A 22336-nucleotide genomic window follows, 5' to 3' on the forward strand; every position below is an offset into this window, starting at 1 on the left:
CTGATCAGATTTGCAGTAGAAGACAGGAATGGAGGAACTGATTTGAAGGTGAGTTTGTATTGCCTGGGAAAGTGCTGCTGTGTGCTTTTCAAGGAAAAGGATGTGGTTAAAGTTTCAGGGTGCATGTACTGGCCTGGAGTGTTGCCACTAAAATACTGTGAAATGAGTTCTCTTGCTGCTGTTGTCTTTTATTGGAAAGGCTGAAGCTGAAATTGAAATGCTTCAGATTTATCCTGGGCAAGGTTTTAGTTAAAGGACTTGTGGTGTGAAGCAGATGAAGGGCCTGGCCTTGTGCTGAGCACACAAACTGCTTGGGCAGGGGCAGGCCTGGAGCTAAAACAGACTCTGACAGCTCCTCTTTATTCAGTTTTATGATTATTCAGAAGCATCTGTTATCACTGACATGCACATTTCCTCAGCTTAGGTGAAGGTATAGAAGTTAAATCTCTTCTGATCTTTGGCCAGTCTTTAGTCTGTGCTGCCAGTGCTGCTGTTGGCCAGGCAGCACAGTTGGCCAGAGCCATGCCCAGCAGGAATGACAGGACAGTGATGTGGAAGTATGGTTACTGGAGTCAGTTTTGTTTTTCTCTGAGCTGTCACAGATCCCTGCAAGGCTGGTCACTAGGCTGGGTTGCCCCAAGTTAAATCCAGCTAACAGCAGTTCATTGAGAATAATTTTATTTATTTAGGGAATGTAGAATTATTTTGGGTTTAAAATAAATAATCGGAAAAATTATTCTTTTAATAGACTGGGAGAGGGGAGAGAATGCTGTCTATTTTTGTGATCAGATTTGTGTGTATTAAACGTTCCAGGAGTTCCAGGAGCAAGGCAGGTGAACAAGTACTGAAACAGTGCCATGGAAATCAAATTCTTTTCTCCTGGCTTGTGCTGGTTTTCCTAGAACAGGTACATAATTTGATGAAAGAGAAAGGTCTAGCCAATACTTTGATAAGGGGATGTTTCTGAATACTATCTTTGAAATTCTGAACACTCTAAAGAACATTTCCAAAGGATCTGTAAGTTACACCAGTGGAGTTTCCTGCTGAGGCTGCAGATGGATTCCAATCAAACTGTTCTAAGTCATGAAAGAAATGATTTGAAGCTGCTTCATTTTTCTTTCTTAATAGCAAGTTTACATTGCCTTTTTTTTTCCTTTGAGACACCTCTGTCGAAGTTGGGGTTTTGTGTTGGATATTTTTTAGCGTTTTCTTCAAAGTAGAAATTTTAACTTTTATCTTTATTATTATTGACAGGTGAGGATAACTTAACAATTTCTTTTCAGAAAGGGACAGGAACAGCAGTTGATGAAATAGTCTCAGGCCCCCTAGATAAAAAGGCAGGGGAAGAGCAGTGCATTCTTTGCTGTACAAATACAGCACTGGCTACTGGTGGTCAGAGCTGTTCTGAACTGCCTCAGAACATTTAGAAGAACGTCTTCCCTCAGTTGAAATGTGAGTATGCAGCACACAGGAAATTATTCTGCTGTCAGTGTGTGGGAGATCTTGTGTTAAAAGCTGCTGCAGGGCCAGCAGATTGTTCTGGAGCCCTCCTGGGCTGTGCATGGAGGCAGCCACCCTCTTCCTCCTCCTCTGCCAAGGGAGCAGCAGCTGGAGCTGGGGCATTCCCTGGCACAACCACAGTGACTAAACCAGGGCAGGAATAAATCCTTTCCTTTGTGGCGTGACTAAGATGTGATTATTTATTTATTTTTAAACCTTTAATTGCAGTGTGGGACTGAAGTCCTTGCTGCAGACTTTCAAGCTCTGCACGTACAATGCTTTTTCACACACAAACATGAAACTTTGAGTTTATAAAGTCTTTATTGAAAAATACAATTGCAGTATTTTCATACAAAGTGAAGTAAATGGACTATAGTAACAACAAGAATTGTCTGACACTTCCATAAATATTTTTACAGAAACATCTACACAACTTCTGGACTTCAGCTTTTTGTTACGCAGGTAAGAAAAAACGTTATTTTAATTTAGTTGAATTTACAGTGGAATTAAGTCTTAAATTTTCCTATTAGTCAGAAGGGCAGGAATGACTGAAAACAGGGCTTTTAGCTTCCTCAGAAAGCCTTCTAGAACCTGAGTGTGCCACATTTTACATGAGGAACACCCTCTCCCCAGCAGAGGACTGGCATCCTGTACTGTGGGAGAGGGTTGATGCTTTCCTAACAAGTCTGGTATTTTGGACCTATTTAAAATGAAAACAAGTGGTAAGTGTAATGTGCACCACCTGCTGATCCTGGTAGTAGGGGAGGGATTTCTCCCAGGCAGCCTGGTTTAGGCCTTTTACAAAAACAAAACACAAAAGCCACCTCCCAAGCCCTGTCCTTTAAACACAAACAAAATATCTAAGTATAGGTTTTAGGAGATGGGCACCACCTTCCTGCTACTGAGTGAGCAAGGCCTACAGTGCCTGACTATCAAGAAAAGCAAGAAGCATATAAAATTCCTTGAAAAAAGCACACATCCCTGGCTTCCTGCATTCACTGCTGTATATACATCGAGTTACAATCAATTCTTAATACCATTTGCTGACAAGAGGAGCAATGGGATGTCAGACTGAAATAAATACAAAAGTCAAATTGTTTCACTACAGAAAGGCAGCTGAAGTCGGCCTTTGCAAAAAATATTCACATTTAGAAAGTGCCATTGCAAATATACAGCAAAATTCATCTGCCTTAAACATGATGCTTCACAGCCCCACCCCAAGTGTCACCTTGGGAACAGGCGTTCACTTTGAAACATTGCACAGCTCAAACTGATCAACACAATCACCTCCCTTGGTACAGCAAAGGGCCACACACGCCATGATGCTTCTCAAAGGCATGTAGAACACCCTGAATATGGACAGAGTTCATCCATCCATCCAACTTCCCCTTGTCCCTTTGCAAGCAGGACAGGACTGTGTGAGAATGTTACTCCTAAGCTGTTAGTTTGTGAGGGGGTTAGTGAAGAATCCTGCCTGTGGGTACTTTGGTGCAGGGCTCTGTGCTGAGGCACCTGGACCTGCCTGGCCACAAGGGTGAAGCACTGACTAGAGCAAAGCAAAGCTGTAAATACCTGCTGCAAGGCCCACAGCTGTGTTCTCCAGGCAAGGCTGCAGAGGGGTCACTTGCCTTGTGAAGAGCTTAATTAAGCGGGGCCTGGGGTTGTGTTGGGGAGTCTGATGGATTGTCCTGTCCCCAGCACTGTGTCCCCTCATGGCCCAGCCCAGGAAGGGAGGGAGGAGCTGTGCAGGCTCAGTGAGACCCTCGGTCATTGGCTACGTCCTGGAGTCGTCTTAACAGAGCCGTGTGATTCTCCTGGCAGATTCGCTTGGCTGGGGCTTCAGTTCCATCTTCCAAGAGGATGCCCCTCTTCTTTGTGGGTGTTTCTCCAGTTCGAACCATACTGTTGATTTCCTTTAGCCTCTGGAGGGAGGAGAGGGCAGAAGGATTAGCTCTCACTATTTTGTGAGTGCCCAGTATGGTGTGAACTGGTGTTAGATGCATTGCAGTGGGACTGGACAAGTAGTGTTGTGGAAATCTGTTCTGTACTAAGCTATTTTCTTCATCACTATACTGGGTCTTTCCCTTACCAGAGTAAGTCTTAAGGGACTTTGTTGTGTGTCTGCATGCAGAGCTCAAAGGCCCATCCAGCCCTGCAGCTGTGGCAGCTGCACGGGCAGTTTGAGAAGCCTTAGGTGGTGATGTGTGTTGAACAAGGTAAACAAAATGTCGTGTTGTAGAGTCTGCTCTAATTTTACTACCAAAACCAAAAAACAGCTAAGGAATTAAAAAATCAAACTGAAACCCTTTGGTCTCACCTTCGAGGGGCTGCTGCTGAAGTAGTAGAATATTTTCTCTTGCGGAGAGAGGGCAGCCTCGTTTCTGTGTGGTGAGATGTACACGGGGTGGTGCTGGGAGAGCTGCACTCTGCGCGGGGAGCCGAGGCGCACAAACGGGTACGGCGAGAGCGGGGGGGACTCCGTCTGCTCAGAGACAACACAGACCCTCAGCACCTGCAGCCTGAGCTCAGGGCTCACTGCAGCAAGGCTTTTCCACACATTTCATAGCGCACAGATGTACTACAAGTCCAAGTTTTGGTCTGTTATTAGGCCTGATTAGTATTTTTTAATTTAAGGAAATTTCACTGCGTGGTCAGGAGATAAAGCTCTGGCTATTAGGGAAAAGCACAGAATGTGACTCACTGCATTTGAAGTGTACTTGAGGGCGAAGTCCTTGATCTGCTCGATGTAGATGTTGTTGTAGAACTGGATGAGGTCCCCTCGCTCCTCCTCCTCGCTGTCGCTGCTGGGGCCGCTGAGGCGCGGGGGCGTGGGGGGCGCGCTGGAGGGCTGGGGCACGGGCAGGGTGCTGCTGGAGCGCATCACCGGGCTGGAGTCACGGCTGCCTGCGGGGCGGGGCAGGGCTCAGGCACTGCGGGCAGCGCCCTGCACACACACACAGCCACACACAGCCACACACAGCCACACACAGCCACACACAGCCACACACAGCCACACACAGCCGCCCTCAAGGGCAAGGGGACCAGCAACCTGCTGCCACCAGCACTGATGCCCCTTCTGATCACTGAGTCTTATCCCTTACACAAAAACATTGTTGGTTTCTAACTTCTTATTGGATAAACTGCAAGGATTTGCTGTAGGAGCTGAGTTGCATGACAATATTAAAAAGTGCTGAAACTCCACTTTTCCAGCATCTGTGTTATACTTTCTTGTTGGCACCTGGCACCATTTAAAGTAAAAGTATGGTAGTCTTTTTGTCAGTAGGGGAAATACTTGGCTTAGCATTACTTCCTGCTAATTTAATGTGGGAAGTTGCAAAATATATGTATTTTTTTGCCTTCCCTCCCTCTGACATTAAATACTTATACCTATTGCTTTTACCATCATCTATTAAATTACCTTGAAAACTGCTGGTAGGAATACACAACATCACTTCTTCAGTTTCCTTTATAGAAGTTAATTCAAGGAAAATGCGTCAGTTCACATATCAAGGGAAGAATCCCCAGAGCTGTCAACTCTGCCAAAATCAAGGCTGTGGGTGGTGTTCCTATCACTGCAGACAGACAGTGCTACAAAAGAAACTGCTGCAGCTCTGTGGCTGTGATAAGAGTAACCGTGAACCTGGGCTAGCCCAGATTTCCTCAGTCTGCAAAGACTCCAAAGTTCTTTGGTGTGTGAGCTGAACTCCGCTCAGGCCAGCACAGCAAATTCCTCAGGTAAGTGCAAGTGGGGAGCGATTTGAAACTGTCAGAGTGGGTGCAATAAAAATTTTGAGTTAGAACAACTCTTAAATGTTATCAATGTACTCTTAATTGTGTCTATGTTTACCCAAGGAGGAACTGTTTGGGGTGAAACGACACAAAATCTTACTTAAGTTCACGCACACAGTTTTGGAAATGGAACAAAAGCCAAACACCTGGCATTTGGAGTCACTCACTTTTTTCTTTGCTCCTGTCTTTGCTCCTGTCTGTGGGTGAGTTCTGCTGGCTGCTGCTGTCACTGCTGCCTGAGTGGCGGCGGCGGCGGCCCTTGATGAGGACACTGCGATAGACCTGCAGGGACACAGCGGTGTGAGCAGTCACCCAGACAGGACATGTCTGCTGCCAGACCTTCACTGTGCTACCAAACTGCTTCCTGCAGGGCACAATACAGCCTCCTGAGAGGAGTAATAGCCCATGGCCACTGCCTCCTTATGTTTTAAGTAAAGAACATTTTCTATTTTAGGTACAGTTTAGCATAAAATACTTTCAGTAGAGCAGGATTTTGGATATGACCACTCTCTTTTGAGAATGGTTCATAGACTGCATCCCCCCTGGTATGAAATGCTGCTTTGCCAAGTGCTCTGTTCCCAAAATGGAATGAAGGCATTTAATAAACAAGATCCCACATGGTTAAACAGTGACTGTGCTCACGTGACTCTTGGCTTGCGGCTGTGTCCGGTAGCAGCGCATGATGTTCTGGAATGATCTGTCTTCGTTAGTAACCTAAAGGGGAGGGACAGAAAAGGTTCTGGTTTTCTGCAGGTTTTTGCATCTTTTGTCTTGGGCTGGTTCCGTGTGTTTGTTGGTTTGGGTTTTTTTGAGGAAGCATTATTGGGAATATTAAGGAGTTAATATTAATATTAAATAATAATATTGAAGGAATTTTTTGTTTGCTTTTTCTTTGTTCCCACTTTACCTTAGTCATGACATAGATGGCACACATCAGCAGCTGATCCAGGTGTCTGTCCATCATGATTTCAGGACAGTGCACCAAGGAATACTCAAAGCATGTCCAGATCTTTTTGCGCAGCTCATCAGACACATCGAGTTTGGCACAGAGGTCCCTCAGTCGAACACTGGCCAAGTGATACACCTGTGACATTGGACACTGTGCTCAGGGCAACAGCAACACTGCTCTTCTGACCCAGAAAAAGAGTACCTCAGACTTGCACACTTGTGCTAATGCTAAGACAAGAGAAGAATAACTAAATTAACTAAAACTAACTTTTTTGCTTACAAGGCACAGCCATTCTCAGTAGTAGTGTCAGTGCTAAGGAAACATTTGTTTGAAGCTTAAATTTTAAGCTGTCCTGAGCACAGAAAGGGCACTGCACTGCCTACAGCAATCCCTGTACTGAATAAAGCAGAAAGTCTCAAAAGTGAACTTTTGAGACTTCTCTTTCTCTGGAAGAGCCTTCAAGAAAAGGGACACCTTTGAGAACCTGCTGGCCAGGTACACAATCTATTTCCATGTCCTGATGTGCCACCACACTCCTTTTCTAGTGAGAAGTGGCCTCCAGGAGAAAACCACTCTTCAGGTGTGTATGAATAATTAAGGTAAAGATTAAATGTAATATGCCCTCATTATTATAGCCGGTAATTTTTAAAATTACTGCAGGTTTACCAAAATAAGAACTAAGCAAAGCAAACATAGATCAAGAAGTACCTTTCTGAAGAAGAGTGCAAGTGAGCCCATCTTGCGAGGCCTGGCAGCCGTGGCACTCAACTGCTGGCTCTGTCTCTGCTCTCCAGGGGAGATCTGCTGCACTGTTAACTGGCCTGGCAACTGCAGGGCTGCCCCAGCCATCTGAGGGTTGAGGGTGCCAGCCAGAGTCTGGGCACTCAGGGGCTGCATGGGCCCAGACACAGCCTGGGGCTGCGTGCCTACGTTTACTTGGACGGGGAAAAAAGTTATTCCTCCATTTTCATTGGCGATACCTGTAACGTAACAAAAAGAGCCTGAAGTAAGAGCAAGCTGTGTGCGGTTTTACGTTTTTAAAAATAATTCAGTACTTTTATTAGCTACTTATAACTAGATATTTAGTATATTATAAATGAAATTGTTAATCAAAATACTTTGGAAACTTCATAATGAAGTTAAGTCAGGTTTCCATACTAAAGCAGTTCCCCCTGGCTGTGTTTCAACACCCAGATGGAACAAGGCTGAATGGTTCTGCAGCAGCTTTTCCCTCACCTTGCACAGGTATCGTCACCGTCTGCCCGTTGTTGGCTGTCACAGTGGCCGTGGCCACTGTCACCAGGGTCTGTCCAGGCACAGGGGTCACAGACACGGCCTCAGGGCTCTGCACAGGCACCGTGCTCACCACGGGCTGTGGGGGCACCCTGACGGCCGGGCCCCCCTCGGGGCCACTGTCACTGTCAGCAAACAGGCGCCGCCGCGTGGGGTTGGCTGTGGGAGAGCTGTACCTGTCATACAGGCTGGCTGGAGGGGACGACAGGCCTGGGCAGGAGAAATACACACAGAGAGAGATTTAGCTCGTTTCATAATCCCTTCTTTTACAAATAGGTGATGGAAATCTAATGCAAACCAAAACATGTCATGCAAAGCTCCTCAGGAAAAAATCTTTAAAAACACAGATTGCTTTTAGAGATGACTTTATCTTCAATAATGTTCTGTCTAGTATTTTTCTAAGTTCATGTATTATATTTTATTTTTTCTAGTGGAAAAAGTTTGAGATGTCCCTTAATATATAGTGGAGCTTCTTTTCTAGTATAACAATAAAGCAAACCTATCAGAGTGGAAGCTGTGTGTGTGCATGTATAAATACTGCTTAGCACATACATACACCTGTGCTGTTCATATCCATCACCTGAGAACACCCCATCAAAGCAGCACTGCTCACACTGATTCAATGAATCGACCAGTCTTAGACCTCTGGTGCAACTCTGAGTTACAATACAAATACCTTTACTAATGTATTTGCAGCTAACTACATTGGCATTAAAGCAGCTTCCTCCCTTACATAATTTAATCTAAGTAAGCAATGTACAGCAAGTTCTGCTTTAAAAAAAATCTCACCTTTTCCCAGTCCTCCACTTTCAGCACGAACCTCGTTTATTCGCCGTGGCGTCAATGGTGAACCTACAGCACTGTTCCCAGCAGATCTCTCAAAGTTCTGAGGTGGCATTACCTAAAATATTTATCCTTTTATTGGGGTGTCTGTATCACATATTAACTACATAGCAAACTTTTAGAAGCTACTTCAATACAAATTTTGAACAGGAAAACTCTGGAAAAATAACAAGAAAAGTGACAAATTTACCCTAAGCCAAACAAAACCACTAGTGATTGTGGTGCACTGGAAGACACATATGAATACTGGGTGAAAATCATCTCTGCTGCTGTCTCTGTTGCAGATGTCTCCATAGAGATGACCCTGACCAGGCCAGGGCACACTGCATTTGATGCTTTCCCTGCACTGATGGGCTGGGCTGGTGGAACTTACTGGGACATGTAAGGCCTCTCCTTCAGGGTACAAAGTCCTGTGTGATTATGAAAGCTGTGTAGCTGAAAGCACAGACAAAGATGTGCTCACCTCTTCACAAGTAGGAACTTTGTTTTCATTCTCTCTGATCCTGTCCCAGAGCACAGATTCCCGTTTCCATGCCATACTTTCCAGGATCTGTTCCTCAATGTGGTTCAGGTGCTTTACCACTTCACGACAAAGGCCGTCCTCTGCTCTAATGAAAACCTCAATTACCTGTGCAGTGGACAATTATGATCAACATAAGGTACTTGTTTCATAGATTCCTTTTTAAACAAGGATCTAATTCCAGTACTTGATTTTCAAGGAGGAATAGACTATTAGAAATATGAAAGCTGCATTACTATGACTCAACCCTAGGTTGTCATACAGGTCAATGAGCACTCAGGACTTTGTAAGCATTTCTAGCTATCAAACACATTACCTTGTAAAAATGAAAAACTGGAATGTCAAATATTTCCGTGACAAATGGGAAGTTTCCAGGTGGGTTGTATGTAAAGGTAATGATCTCCAGGCAACACGCCAGCAGAGACCTGTGAAACACATCTTGCTCCAGTATTGCCTGCAAGAGTTGCAAATTTTAAAGCTTATTTTACAGTGTAACTATAGAACAATAAAACACTTTTATTGTCTCAACAGTAAGATTCTCAAGCTTACAAAAAGTGAAGCTATTTTTTAATGGACAGAACAGAGTTCAAAATGAGCCATCTTTGCTCATTAAAAATTTAATCTACCTCTGTGTTTGCAAACGCTATTTCTTGAACCTCTTTTCTTCCTTCCTAGATATTCAGATGTACTAACAGGGTTCTTCTCAGAGATTTACCCTCATTTTAAATAGCTGACAATTCTGCTCTACATTTACGTTCTTTTTTTGCAGGTCCAACTTTAAAAATGAGGTACCCTTTGATTAGTTTTCCTTACAGATAAGTCAGTGTCTCTCAGTCTCTTTCTCTCTTCCTCAATGACTGACTCCAACACCTTGTAGTAGAGCATCTCAGCACGACGAAAATGTTTACTAGCAACATCTGCAGGAAGTTTAAATAGAAGCAATATTGTAAAACACAATAAAAAAAGTATTATAGTCTTCATCTTCGGATACAGAAACACAACAGTAGTTTGTGTGGATTTCTGTGCTGCTGTGGGTACAATACTTTCAGGACTAAACTACGTCATTTCAAGGTAATGTAGGAATCCTTCTCCTCCACTGCCCTGACTTGTGAATGCAGAGCAGAATAATTTGCTACTGAACTCAGATTTTGGTGACATGGCCATGTAATAAGAACAATCCTTAACACTGCTATGATAAACACAATTCATATTCAGAAAAAGCACCTTCCACTGTGCAACAAAAAGCACTGAAGCAACAAAGCTGACAAGAACAAAGGAAGGCCTTGTTAAGAAACAAGGTCAAGAGCATCTTCCTTATATTCAATCCATCTTCAGGCACTTCAGATAACAAGACACTTGGCAAATCATGTTTTTGTGTTTATACTGGCAGGATTTTAATACCTGTACTAATCCATCCTCATATGTAAGCCAAAGTTGCTGTTGGGTTTTTAAAGACAACAGTTACTCACATTTTTCTCTACCAGCACAAAAATCCTTGCCATCACTAAGATTCTTATATTTGATAGAAAAAGTGGTACACTTCAAAGTCCTTTTAATTTCACTTCTCTAGTGCTGAAAGTATGATCAAATTCCAGTGATTCAAGCTAAGGCTGATTATAAAATTTTACACAGCATTGAAATTTGCTATGTCTTAAGAACACACCAAAAGGCAAAAGAAGTAGAAAAGATACTTGTGCTGAAGCACAACCTGTATGTCAGACTTAATTACAAGAGATGCATGTGTTTACAGGCATTTTATGGATAAGCAAAATGTTTCCCACCTTTGGAAAAATTACTGAATTCTCCTTCAGACTGAGTGCTCTGACAGTACACTTCGTGCATTTCTTTTACTCTGTTTGCAATGGATTGAGAAGGATCTCTGGAGCATGACCTGAAAATAAAACCTGAACATTTTCAATATATTATTCCTACTAAGATCAAAAAGACCCTATATTTTTTATATGTTGAAAACATAAAAAATGGAAATATACTGCACAGCAATACAAACAGACCCAAATGTGTGTGACTGCAAAAACAGTTTATCCACACGGAAAATAAAGGTCGGTTTGCATCTCCTAAAGTATGGAGTGAACTTCCTGGGTAGCGCCATTTGTTAAGCAAGAAGAAAACTCTTGAAAATTTTATACTGTCAAATTGTGGTTAGAGAAGCTCAGAACTGCTGGGTTTCAAATGGAGGATGTTCATCAGCCTCTAAGGACAGATGAGTCTAAATAAAGAGAACAGTCCTTTGAAATGTAAATGTCTCTCTGCATTCCATTTTACTCCAGTAGAAAAAGACTGGCTCATATTTTAAATTACACTGTTCAGCATTAATGTTTGCTATTAAAACTAGAATAGAAAATAGGATTATTTGGCTGAACACCAAATTTACCTGAGTATTTGCTCCAGATTTTCACTGGGGGCATTTTTCAGCCCTGCCAGCATCGTGTGCAGGCGGCTCAGGCTGTAGGTTGCTATGGAAACAGGTGTCACGTAGGGGTTGCTCTCTTTAATATACTTGCGGCCAGTGAGGGGGGTTGTGATCCTGAGTGATTTGGACTGAAATAAAAAATAACCACATAACCATATGCACTCTGTTACAAACTTTAATAAAGGTCATAACCTAGAAACATCAATCTGCAGAATTCTTACTCTGGATTATGGAAAAAAAAAAAGGCTCCTAATCAAGCAGCCCAAACCAGACCATGACTCAGGTAAGAGCCAGCAATGAAGAATTTGTCTGTGTCATTCAAATATTTTTATCGAATAGTTCTGTATAAACAGAGGGGATGTGACCTATGCTGAAATGCAGATGCTGGAATTGAAATGTGAAACAATTAGACCAATGTCGAAAATCCTCCCCATACCCCAGGATCCCTTCCAAGCCCAAGTAACAAAGGATGCTCTAGCTCATAGCAAAAGTGTACTGAGCCAGAGCATCCTTTCAGCAGGTTTAACCTTTAACATGAGAATTCCTTTTGATCAGCATTTTAATTTATTTGCATCAGATCAAGCCATCACATTAAAATAATGTAACATCAAGGATATCCCTTCAACTAGCACACAGCAGAATCAGTGCATCTTCTAATTACCTAACCACTCAGTAACTTCTTTTAACAAATACACACTTCACCATGAAGTCCAGCTCCCAATACTCTGCCCATTTTCTCCCCACACTCCAAAGCGTGTTTTATTTCTGTCTCCATAGGCAGCCAAGGAGGGTGGCATCTAAAAATAGCAACACAGACCATGCCATATTCACCTTGTCAAAATGCTGCTGCAAATTATGCTTCACTTGAACCCTTTCAGCTGTTTCCATTCCTGAAGGTGTGTTCAAGCACCTCGTGAGAGTTCCAATCTCTTCATCCGCATCCTCGCCAAGAAATATTCGCTCATCGAGATTTCCCACTGACAGAACATACTCCTCATAGGCCTTGTTAATGGCTTTGCTGCAGCAGAAAGGCAAGACAGACAAACCCTCTTTATTTCGACTGCTTTGTTCACCTGCTCACACTCTGAACACAGTTTTGGCCTGGGGGAAGTCTGCTTCAAATTTCTTTTGACCATCAGTGAAGCATTGAAGCTCCTTTAAGATCTACAGTAGCTTAAACATGACAGTGGCAAGGACATTATTTTCCCTGTGTATCTGATGCCCTGTCATTTATCCAGTTGCAGGAAGAACACAGTAAAATACTGAGAACTCCTATTTCCTGGAAACTCCTCAAAATTTACATAGCATCATGTCATAAACTACACTGAACAATTTTTATATCATTAAAAGAAAGTAAGTCCTACCCTTAAACATTTCTAAACACCACCAAACTAATTTTTTCCCCTCCCATTTCCTACTCAATGTGCTCCCACAGCTTTTTCATAACTCTGAGTTACACACATATTAAAAAAAAAATCCAGAAAAGAGAAACGTAAGAATAAAAGCAGACATCAGGTAGCAGCACCCTGAAGCACCACTCCTCTTCCAAGCAGCCCTCAGCCCCCAGCAGCGGCAGGAAGAGGCAGGCAGGGCTGGATGGCCATCACTGAACACACGAGGCATGGCTGCTACCAGTGCTCAGATCAGGTAACAAGTGCAGCTGGGCCACAGAGGGACACTCCTGCAGACCAAACCACTAACAGGGACTTACACGCTATCTCCAAAGTTCCCAGGGTCTAGAAATCCCGTCAGATTTTCATCTTTTCCTTTTAAAAGCTGAAAGACATTTAAGAACAAAAGATGGGCATTTCATTTCTTATGAAGCTTTTGAAGGTAACAAGGAGAGATTTTTCTACATTACAAATTTACTGACCAACCTTTTTGTCAAAAAGCTTTCGAATATATGGCTTCCAAAAATGTTCCTTTATACCTTTTGCTTCTAAAACTAATCCATAATGTAAAGAACACAGTTTTTCAATGATGCAGGGAGGATCAGATGAGACTTTATAATCCTTACTGTGGAAGTCTTCAGGTAGACCTACAATTCAGAATATTGTATGATTTAATTCTGCAAATCCATATCCTGCTTTCTTATTAAACTTAAATTCTATGCTGTGTAGTCAAGGTAGTATGAAATTAAAACTAATTAGCAAACTAATTAGTTCCCGTGAAAGAACTACTAATTATGTAATACCCACTCAACTGAGTAATGCTATCAAAAGCAAATTCTGAGTTAGAGATTTAAAAACATTAGTTACTGAGTGATAAAAATTACATATATCAATTCTAATAGGAAAAAAATCAAACACTGGTGAACTACAATATTTATTTGAGATAATGGTCCTAGGTCACATCTGAAGCACAAGTGAAGGCCAACCCTGTATAGCACTGAAAATGAAGTGCAAGCCTGGGAAGAGTTACATCAGAAATTCAATGGCAACTTCTCATGATTCATTTGAATTTGTGGTTATCAAGTCAACTTACACTTCCATTCTCTTCAGACAGAGAACAGCAGCCATCCAGAAATGAGAGAGAAACAAATCTCCTATTTGAGCCCTGGGTCTTTCCAAACTGCTCCATCACAAAACACACCAGTCTCACTGTGTCCAGTGATGGCTGTGTCATTATGCACTTCTTCACTGACATTAAACCCTTATTAACTCAAAGTATTACTCTGGAACTTCCTTCAAGGGTATTTCCACAGTACATTAAATTCTTGACCAAATGTATTATTGACCAAATTCACTAGTCTGTTATTACATACTACATTAATAGGAATGGAACTGCATAGTCAGATACAGAAAACATTAATTCTCATGTATTTCAAATCAACTTCTTCTTTTCAACATACCCTTAAAATGAGGATTCAGGAGCTCTTTACGGTTGGGACACTGCAGAGCATTTCCATACACGAGATCCAAAGCACATAACAAGAGATGGTAGGAATTGACCAAGTCATCACTGATCATAGGAAAATTTCCTGCAATATTAGAAAGACATAAAACATAAAATAAGCAAGGACTTAAGAATTTTTTAACCAAGAGACCGTTGATGTTTGTATTACAATCAATAATGGGATCTTGGAAACACTTTGTGTGACTGTAAGTACCTGGTTAGCAACACAGGCAGTAAAGCAGACTCACAATAACATTTAACAAATATAAAAGTAAAATGTTTTTTCAGAAACAACTACAATTGTGAAAGAACTCAAATATATTGCACTGTTCTGAAATCAAACCTTACCAAAATGCTGATAAATAAGCTGTTGCTGCTCCCTCATTCACAGTAATCTCATTAAGCAGTGCATAAATAACTTGAAGCAGCACAAACTGCATAATGCAAACTGCCCCAAGGAAGAAAAATGTGCTTCTGTAACTGTGGCAGCAGCAGCCCCACTGCCTGGCAGAGTCACGTCCTTCACTGCATTCCCACTGCACCTGCCTGAAGCAAATTCTGCTCTGAAGGCCAAAGAGGGGAGAATGGGTTCTGAGACTCAACTTCTCCCCTTCTCCCCAACTCTGCATTGCTGGAAACAGCTGCAAATAACTTTACCTTTGGCAAGGCTACACCCAGGTTTTTCAGATGGTCTAGAAACTGCTCCCTTCTTCAGCCCCTGCCCCTCACTCCCAGAATAAACCTGTCCTTAATTCAAATTTGCTTTTTTAACAATCTGTTTTCTTGAAAAAAAAAAAAAATTGCTGGGGGCATACTCATTAGAAACAGTAACAAATATAACTATATTTCTCTTGTGCTTTACAGAAGAGCTACAATGTGCCTACCTCTGACCTGGTTTATTAAGTATTTTTTATCTCTCATCTTCCTGCAGAAAAAAAGTCCTTGTAACCTCTTCACTCTTTTAACACCTTTCACAAAGATTACAATCAGAGTTGTGTCTTACTCTTTACTGAGCTCATTGATGTTTATGATATCCCTCTAAAGGAGTGGCCATAGCTAGAAAGAGTTTGGTAAAATAAATTATACTATTAACTAATAACATAAATCACAATTCTGTTACTTTTTATGCACAACATAATGTTTCTATTACTCCTTAAATACTAATAACTCTTCTAGTCTTTCCAGCCTCCCTTTTTTCTCAGGGAAGCTTCAAATCACTTAGCTTAGCCCACACTGAAATGGGTATATGATTAGAGAATTTTTCTCAGTTATGCTGTTATTTTTTTTTACCAGTAACATACTAGTTTTTCAAATTTATGCTATTTTTCTGGTTCCATGTTTGTTAGAAGAAAAATAATTTCAATGCAGATAATTTTAACTATTCAAAATAATGAACTCTAGATGAAATTTTAACTTCACCCACTTATCAATTATTTCCAAATCCTTAAAGGTTCACAGCAAAGCAATGAAAATCTCAAATACTATAAGCAAACCTTTAATCAATAAAATCCTCAAACTGTCATAACACAGGTTCAGTTCCACAACCATGACAACTACCACAGCAATCCTCACTGTCAGCACAAAAATAAATACAATTTCACAGTAGCAGTAGTCCCATAGAAATCTTTTGTTGCTGACATTTCAAACTAGGCTCCCTTTCACAACCTCATACCGAATAATTAAAAACCAGAGATTTTTTTTTCCCCCATCAATTTTAAAGAAAGAAACAGAAGAGTTTGGAGAGCAATTCTTACAAGCAGCATGCTGAAGCAGTCCCCCTGAACAAGGGGCTCCCTTAGTGTGCAGTGCATCAACAGAAGGCAATGGGCTGCAGGAGCAGACAAGCCTGGGCCTGCCACTGATGTGTGGTTGCTGTGATAAGGATTTACTGCCCAGCCCCAAACCATACAGCACAAAACCTCACACCAACACCTAATGCCCTAATAGTCAACACTCAGTTTCCATTTTTGTGCTGCCACACTTTAATAACCATTTAGTAACTTTACAGCTTCTGTGCACTGTATTTTTCTTTCCTTTTCCTTGTAAAATTCAATCAGCTATGTTATCAACATGGTATTCCACACAGGGTAAGTTACCATACCTGAAACTGCCTGTAATTAACATGTAGTTGTAATTAACTTGAAACTGATGATGCAGTTACTCAAACATATCAGTCAATAACTTAGCAACAGGAAGACCCATGAAGGCCCCTCTGCACCTTGTCAACCACCCAAAAAGAAAAACCTGTGATTTTCCAGACTGACCTACTCATCGATTCAGGTGCCTGCCTGTGCTAAGGAAGTGAAGTCTTGACTGACTGGAAATAAGTGCAGCACTATCTCTGCTCTGGGCACAAGGGTTGAAATCATTCTGTGTTTCAGGCTGAAAGCACTATACTTGTTTAGCCAAGACTTCTCTTGCCCACTAAGGTGGAATTTACAGCCTTAAAAAAAGGTATTTTCCTCACAGGATGGAGTGCTCAGTGCAGCACCGTGGCCCAGCACACCCTTCCTGACCTTGGTGCAGGGATGTGGTGCTGAGGGTCCAGCACTGCCGCCAGGAACCCTCTGCAGTGTGGCACAGTGCAGAAAGAAAGGCTTTGCAAACAAAGCTCTGTGCTGAACAAAATTAGTGCCAGGCCATTCACTATTGCCACAGCCTACTCTGCCCTAGCCTCAAAATCATCCAGTTAAGGAAATCACAGCACACTGTGGGAATCTTAACACTGATTCACTTTTAAATTTGAAAAAACACATCCCACCACACACTCCCAAACCAAAACAAAATTCCTTTTATCCCTTTCCTTGAAGAAATTAAAATACTGGTTTTCTTCTAATAGATGTTATATTATGAAAAAAACCCAAGTTACTGGACATCATCAGTGGATCTGAACCTACAATGATGCTCTCTCCACATGGAATATCAATCCTGTCTTTACTTTCCCCAAAGCACAACCTTACTTATACATCACTCACAGTGAACACTCATCACAGCAGGACTTGAAACAAGGCCCAGCCATGTGGAAACTCTTTAAGACACAGATTTGAACAGGAAATATTTTAGACTATACATGTTATGACTGAACAACTGAAGCCTAAAATGAGGATTTAATCCTGTTCTTTCCTTTTTCTCGCAACAGTCAGTATTAAGAAAAAGATCTGAAATTCTCTACTGTTCTTATGAGCTTTAAGGCTACTCTTACAATAAAGGTTATATGTACACTGCACCTATTGGGTGTTTTAAGGACTGATATAAAATAATGACTAATAAAACTATGTCTGCTGTATTTAATCCCTCTGAGATCCCTTACCTTTTGCATGAACAAACAGCACCCAACAAAACTGGAAAACTTCGGTCACAGTACATGGTTGTCGCCTTTTGGAGGAAAATACAGCAAGAAAACAATAAGCTCAATAAATCAAAACTGATAAATCATCATACAAGAGTCACTAATTCAAAGAGAAAACTAAGCTTTACTACAGTGTGGCCAAAATATTACACCCTTCCCACAAAACCCTGACTAAAGGAAATACATACAGAAAGATGCACAAAACCTAGAAGAGGTTTAGTGTAGGCACAGTCTCAGCCTGCAAGTTCAAATCCACAGCACTCCAAATAATAAAGGATAACAAAGAAACAAAGTTTCTACTATAAAGTAAAATACTCACAAGATCTGCAGCTATGAGAAATCCACGGGAGTTACTGGGCAATACTGTGAGTTATTAAAGTCATGCAGATCATAAAAGGATCAAATTCTTCCTGTCTTTCCCATCTTTGCAACACCAGTGCTTCCCTTGCCTACCGCCTGACTGAAATCTCTCCCCTCTCCCCCATCCCCCAAATCATCATAAACTCAGCAGGTTTGGGATTTCCTGCCCCTGTCAGATCTGAAACTGAAAAAGAGATTAAAAATTTACTGTAAGCAAGGACAAACCAACTCTGATATTATAAACAACAACTATGAAAATACAGTCAAAACACAACTAAAACAACCATGAGACTTCATTATATTTTCACTGAAGTTAATGCTCTAAAATCAGTCTGGAAGTAACAGAAACACACCTCTGTTTTCTTCCTCTCTGTTGACGAGGTTGATCTTCTTGAGGATACCTGAAAATGTCCTGAAAAATGGGCTCATACTTCTTAAAAATGACTGCAGAAACAGTGAAGTTCCTCTCCAATCTCTCTGTTCGCTCTCTGAACTGGGATGGCAGATTTGCCATGTCTTCCCACTTCTTCATCTTGTTAAAAAACTCGATCAAGCTGGAAATACCAAATGGGTGAGATCAGAAAGTCCCTTTGTTTTTCCTGCAGAAATAAACTCTACATTTTCAACAAAAGTGCAATTTCTACTGCCCAAACTGCTGATGAAATGGTGCACTGCAAACGTGACAACGAACTAAGAGCCAGTCCTTCACCCATAAACGTGAATGAGCTCAGACAGCTCGTGAAATATTTTTAGATCCTGGACTGATAACCATGTTAACTATGTACTCACAGGTCTGGCATCTTCTCACAAAGACAAAATCAACTCAGACAGTTAGATTATTCTGAAATCAGACTTGCCTCGTTTTTCTGAATAATTTATTAATTTAAATAAAACAACCTGTGAGATCTACAATGCTAAGAATATTCTACAAAGTATGAAAAGCCTCTAAAGTTTTAGTAAATTGCACTTTGCAAATTTGGCTTTAATTCCTTTTCTGCTTCTTTATCCACACCTTCTTTTTCAGTGTTATTAGTCTTGATAGCCCAGATAACAGAAACAATTTATCAACATTCAATTCTCTGAATTTCTGATTTGGAAAACAAAAGCTTATAGAGAAATGCTTTTGCATTCTTTAAAACAACAGCAATGCTTCAACAATAGAGAAAATAGGACAAAAAGTAGACAAAAACTTTTTTTTTTTTTGTGACTATCTATGGAATTTTTAGAAAACAATGAGATTGGTAATAAATAAAGTCAATTGTTTCAGAAGCTTTTCTTTTTTACTTAATGGAAATAAAGTTTGACACAAATTTGTTCATCAAATTCTGGCCTCATTTAGTGACTTTAGCAAGAACATGTGATGAAAAGTGAAGTTTTCTTATGAAAAAATGGAGATAAATCTTGTGAATGTTTTCCCAGTGAACTACACATGGTTTGTCATGTGAGAAGTTCACACTTTGCACACCCCAAAAATTGACTGTTCCTCAGTGACTAGCTTCTTTCTCCTTTGAGTAAAGGAAGACAATCTCTTATTTTGAAAACCAGTATTTTTACAAACAGTACTGAGCCAAAGGAGCTGCCCTACTTCTGTAGCAGTGAGCTGCAACACAAACATTCCAGGGATATAAACTCAATCTTCAAAAGCAGGAAACAAGAAACACATTTAGCTTTCATTCTCTATTTCCAATTTCACAAGGTGATGAGCACTCCTTGGGATGTTTTAAGCCTAAAAATCAGCAAGAATAAAAGTTACCTTTGGTCTGAACAGCGCAGGATTCTGGTTAAGGATACGTAATTTCCTTCCGCTGTTCCTCTGCTCACAGTTGGAATTGCCTTCCTGCAAGCCACGTACAAGGCACAAGCCAGCCAATGCATGTCATTTCCCTGTGAATCAAAACATCAGGCATCTAAAAAACTTCACTGAAAAGAAAAACATGCTTTTTTTCAGCTACTCCAACATCGGGGAAAAGCACTGAACAGCTGAAGTTCCACCAGTGAGAAAGTTTATTCTCCTGTTTTAAACTTTTGTTGTGATTTGGGTTTTTAACTGCAGCAAAACAGGTGCTAAATAGACACTGAACTACATCAAAACTAACCTTACTAGTTACCATCATAAATTTTACATTTGACTCAAAGTGTGAAATATATTTTCAGTATATGAAATTACATTTTGAGTGTTGTTATTCTTCTACAGCATTTTGTACTTCTTGGATTAAAAACAAAAAGGAAAAAGAAAAATGCTTCAGTTCTTGCAACCAAAACATTCTTCTGCCCTTATAGCACAGTAGGAAAAGAAAAACATTGCTTCCATTTTACTCTGTACTACACAGCAGAACAATTATTCAATCTGGTACCTAAAGACAGAAATTAATTCTAATGAGCACTTGAAATTTTATTCTCCGTCTTTGATCAGACAGCAACACTCCAGTAGAAAAAAAGGACGGGTAAAACAAGGGGCCAAACTGAATTCGATGCTGTGGTTTTACGGGGCTCCGCGATGTGAGGGTGAGCGCACGCCTTCGGGGGCAAGGCGAGGCTTGTTCCGAGCATCGCTGCCCGTGCGCGGTGTGACAGCGGCGCTGCCGGAGCGGGGCTCCTCCTGCCCGCACGGGCGGCCCCTGGCCCGCAGCGCCGAGCCCCGAGAGCCGAGAGCCGCCCGGTCAGCGGGAGGGCAGCGCCGGGGGCCGCCGGCGGTTATCACAAGCGCCACCTTTGCTATAGGAAGACACCGATAAAAGGCGCTTCCGAAGCTCCCGGGCGCGTCACCGCGTGTTCCTGTTTTCAAGAACGACGCGACAACCCCTTTGCCTTTTACCCTTCACCCTGTACCCCCCGGCCCGGGCCGTGCAAGCCGCCAGACATACCGAACGAATGCGATCACACCTCACACCTGCGCTGGGCATCTCCGCGGGCCCCGCGCTGCTGCGGAGCGGCGCTGGCCGAGGCCACCGTGCCGCTCCTCGGCCGACTGCTGGGAGCCGACGGACCACAGCCACGGCGGCTCTTCCATTTTAACACCTTTCCGCCGCTATGACTCCCAATTGCGGCGGCTGTTCTCGGCGGCCCGGGCGGTGCGAGGGAGAGGCCGCCGCGCCTCCACCGCCGTCCCTTCCCTCCGCACTTCACCCCCGCCTCCCGCCGCGCTCCCCTCGGGCCGGCCGCGGCCCCGTACCCCGTCCCTCACCTCCAGGGTGTAGTTGCGCTTCATGCTCTGGTAGCTCAGCCAGGCCTCGGCGCGGGCGCGCTCGTCCATGTTGAGGCTCCTGCAGAGCTCCTCGTAGCGCTGCCGGGTCTCGCCGTCCTCGCCCGGCGGGGAGGGGGCGGCGGCCGTGCCCCCCGCGGGACCCGGCTCGGCCCCGGCCGCGTCCTCGCCCGCCATGCCTCGCCCCGCCGCTGGGGGGCAGCGCCGCGCTCCGCGCACCGCGCCTGCGCCGCCGCCCCGCGCGTTCGAATCCAAACACCGCGGGACGGGCTCCGCCCCCGCCTCGCGCCGCGCCCGCTCATTGGCCCGCGGCGAGACCGCCCGCCCCGCCCGCGCGCAGGCGCACGGCGCGCGCTCCTACCGCGCACCGCGAGGCACGCGCACGGCACGGAGCGGGAGCGCGCCCGGCGCGCGAGCCCCTGGGCGGGGCCGGGGCCTGAGGGGAGCCCGGAACAGGCAGAGCGCGTCAGCGGCGGGAGGGGCTGCAGGCAAAATATACACAGTGCGGGCTGTACACTAACATATACACAAATATATACACACAGAGTGCGGGGTCCGGGCTGTACACTAACATATACACACAAATATATACACACAGTGCGGGGTCCGGGCTGTACACTAACATATACACACAAATATATACACACAGTGCGGGGTCCGGGCTGTACACTAACATATACACAAATATATACACACAGTGCGGGGTACGGGCTGTACACTAACATATACACACAAATACATACACAGAGTGCGGGGTCCGGGCTGTACGCTAACATATACACACAAATATATACACACAGTGCGGGGTACGGGCTGTACACTAACATATACACACAAATATATACACACAGTGCGGGGTACGGGCTGTACATAGGCAGGAAGGGGTAAGAAAGGCAGAAATAGCTCCCCCTGTTCAAGTCCCAACCGAGCAGAGAGGAAGCTGCCAAAAATAAGATTTAAGTCCTAGAGCAGGTACATGTCAATTAAGTGATCGGTAGAACAGGCTGCACTTGATTAAGAGATTCATTGACTCTGTCGGCCTCATTTTGTATCACTGGTATTCCACGAACGCTGAAAGCTTCAGGGGAAAAAAATGTCAAGAAAAGATTATTTGGCTGAGCCGAGATGTGATTCAGGACACACTGGCAACCCAGCACTGACAACAGCAGAGAGCCCAGCCGGCACTGGAGGCTGGTGATGCCACC

The 22336-nt window shown here is 43.0% G+C and overlaps 1 protein-coding gene across 1 annotated transcript; it reads right to left on the reverse strand.

Moving 5' to 3' along the window:
• Positions 1–1802: 1802 nt before the first annotated feature.
• RBL2 (RB transcriptional corepressor like 2) lies at positions 1803–21371 on the reverse strand. Its single transcript, XM_066327864.1, has 22 exons — positions 21114–21371; positions 19683–19813; positions 18283–18483; positions 17531–17595; positions 14177–14305; positions 13203–13363; positions 13037–13101; positions 12157–12343; positions 11287–11453; positions 10676–10785; positions 9708–9811; positions 9211–9348; positions 8838–9002; positions 8321–8432; positions 7475–7741; positions 6947–7218; positions 6197–6373; positions 5932–6003; positions 5457–5571; positions 4202–4404; positions 3818–3982; positions 1803–3422 (listed from the first exon to the last, which is right to left on the reverse strand). The coding sequence occupies exons 1-22, from the start codon at positions 21306–21308 to the stop codon at positions 3252–3254; spliced, it is 3372 nt and encodes a 1123-aa protein (XP_066183961.1). The 5' UTR covers positions 21309–21371; the 3' UTR covers positions 1803–3251.
• Positions 21372–22336: the final 965 nt, after the last annotated feature.

The sequence above is a fragment of the Sylvia atricapilla genome, chromosome 12 (genome assembly GCF_009819655.1).
Source record: "Sylvia atricapilla isolate bSylAtr1 chromosome 12, bSylAtr1.pri, whole genome shotgun sequence".
Lineage (NCBI taxonomy): Eukaryota > Metazoa > Chordata > Aves > Passeriformes > Sylviidae > Sylvia > Sylvia atricapilla.

What these genes read in the sequence shown, in the direction of transcription:
- RBL2 (XM_066327864.1), bottom strand. Translation starts at nt 21,308, where the DNA reads ATGGCGGGCGAGGACGCGGCCGGGGCCGAGCCGGGTCCCGCGGGGGGC. An exon ending in AGCGCAACTACACCCTGGAG is followed by an intron (nt 19,814 to 21,113) that starts GTGAGGGACGGG and finishes TTTGATTCACAG; the next exon opens with GGAAATGACATGCATTGGCT. An exon ending in CAGTTTTTCATTTTTACAAG is followed by an intron (nt 9,003 to 9,210) that starts GTAATGTGTTTG and finishes TCCACTGCACAG; the next exon opens with GTAATTGAGGTTTTCATTAG.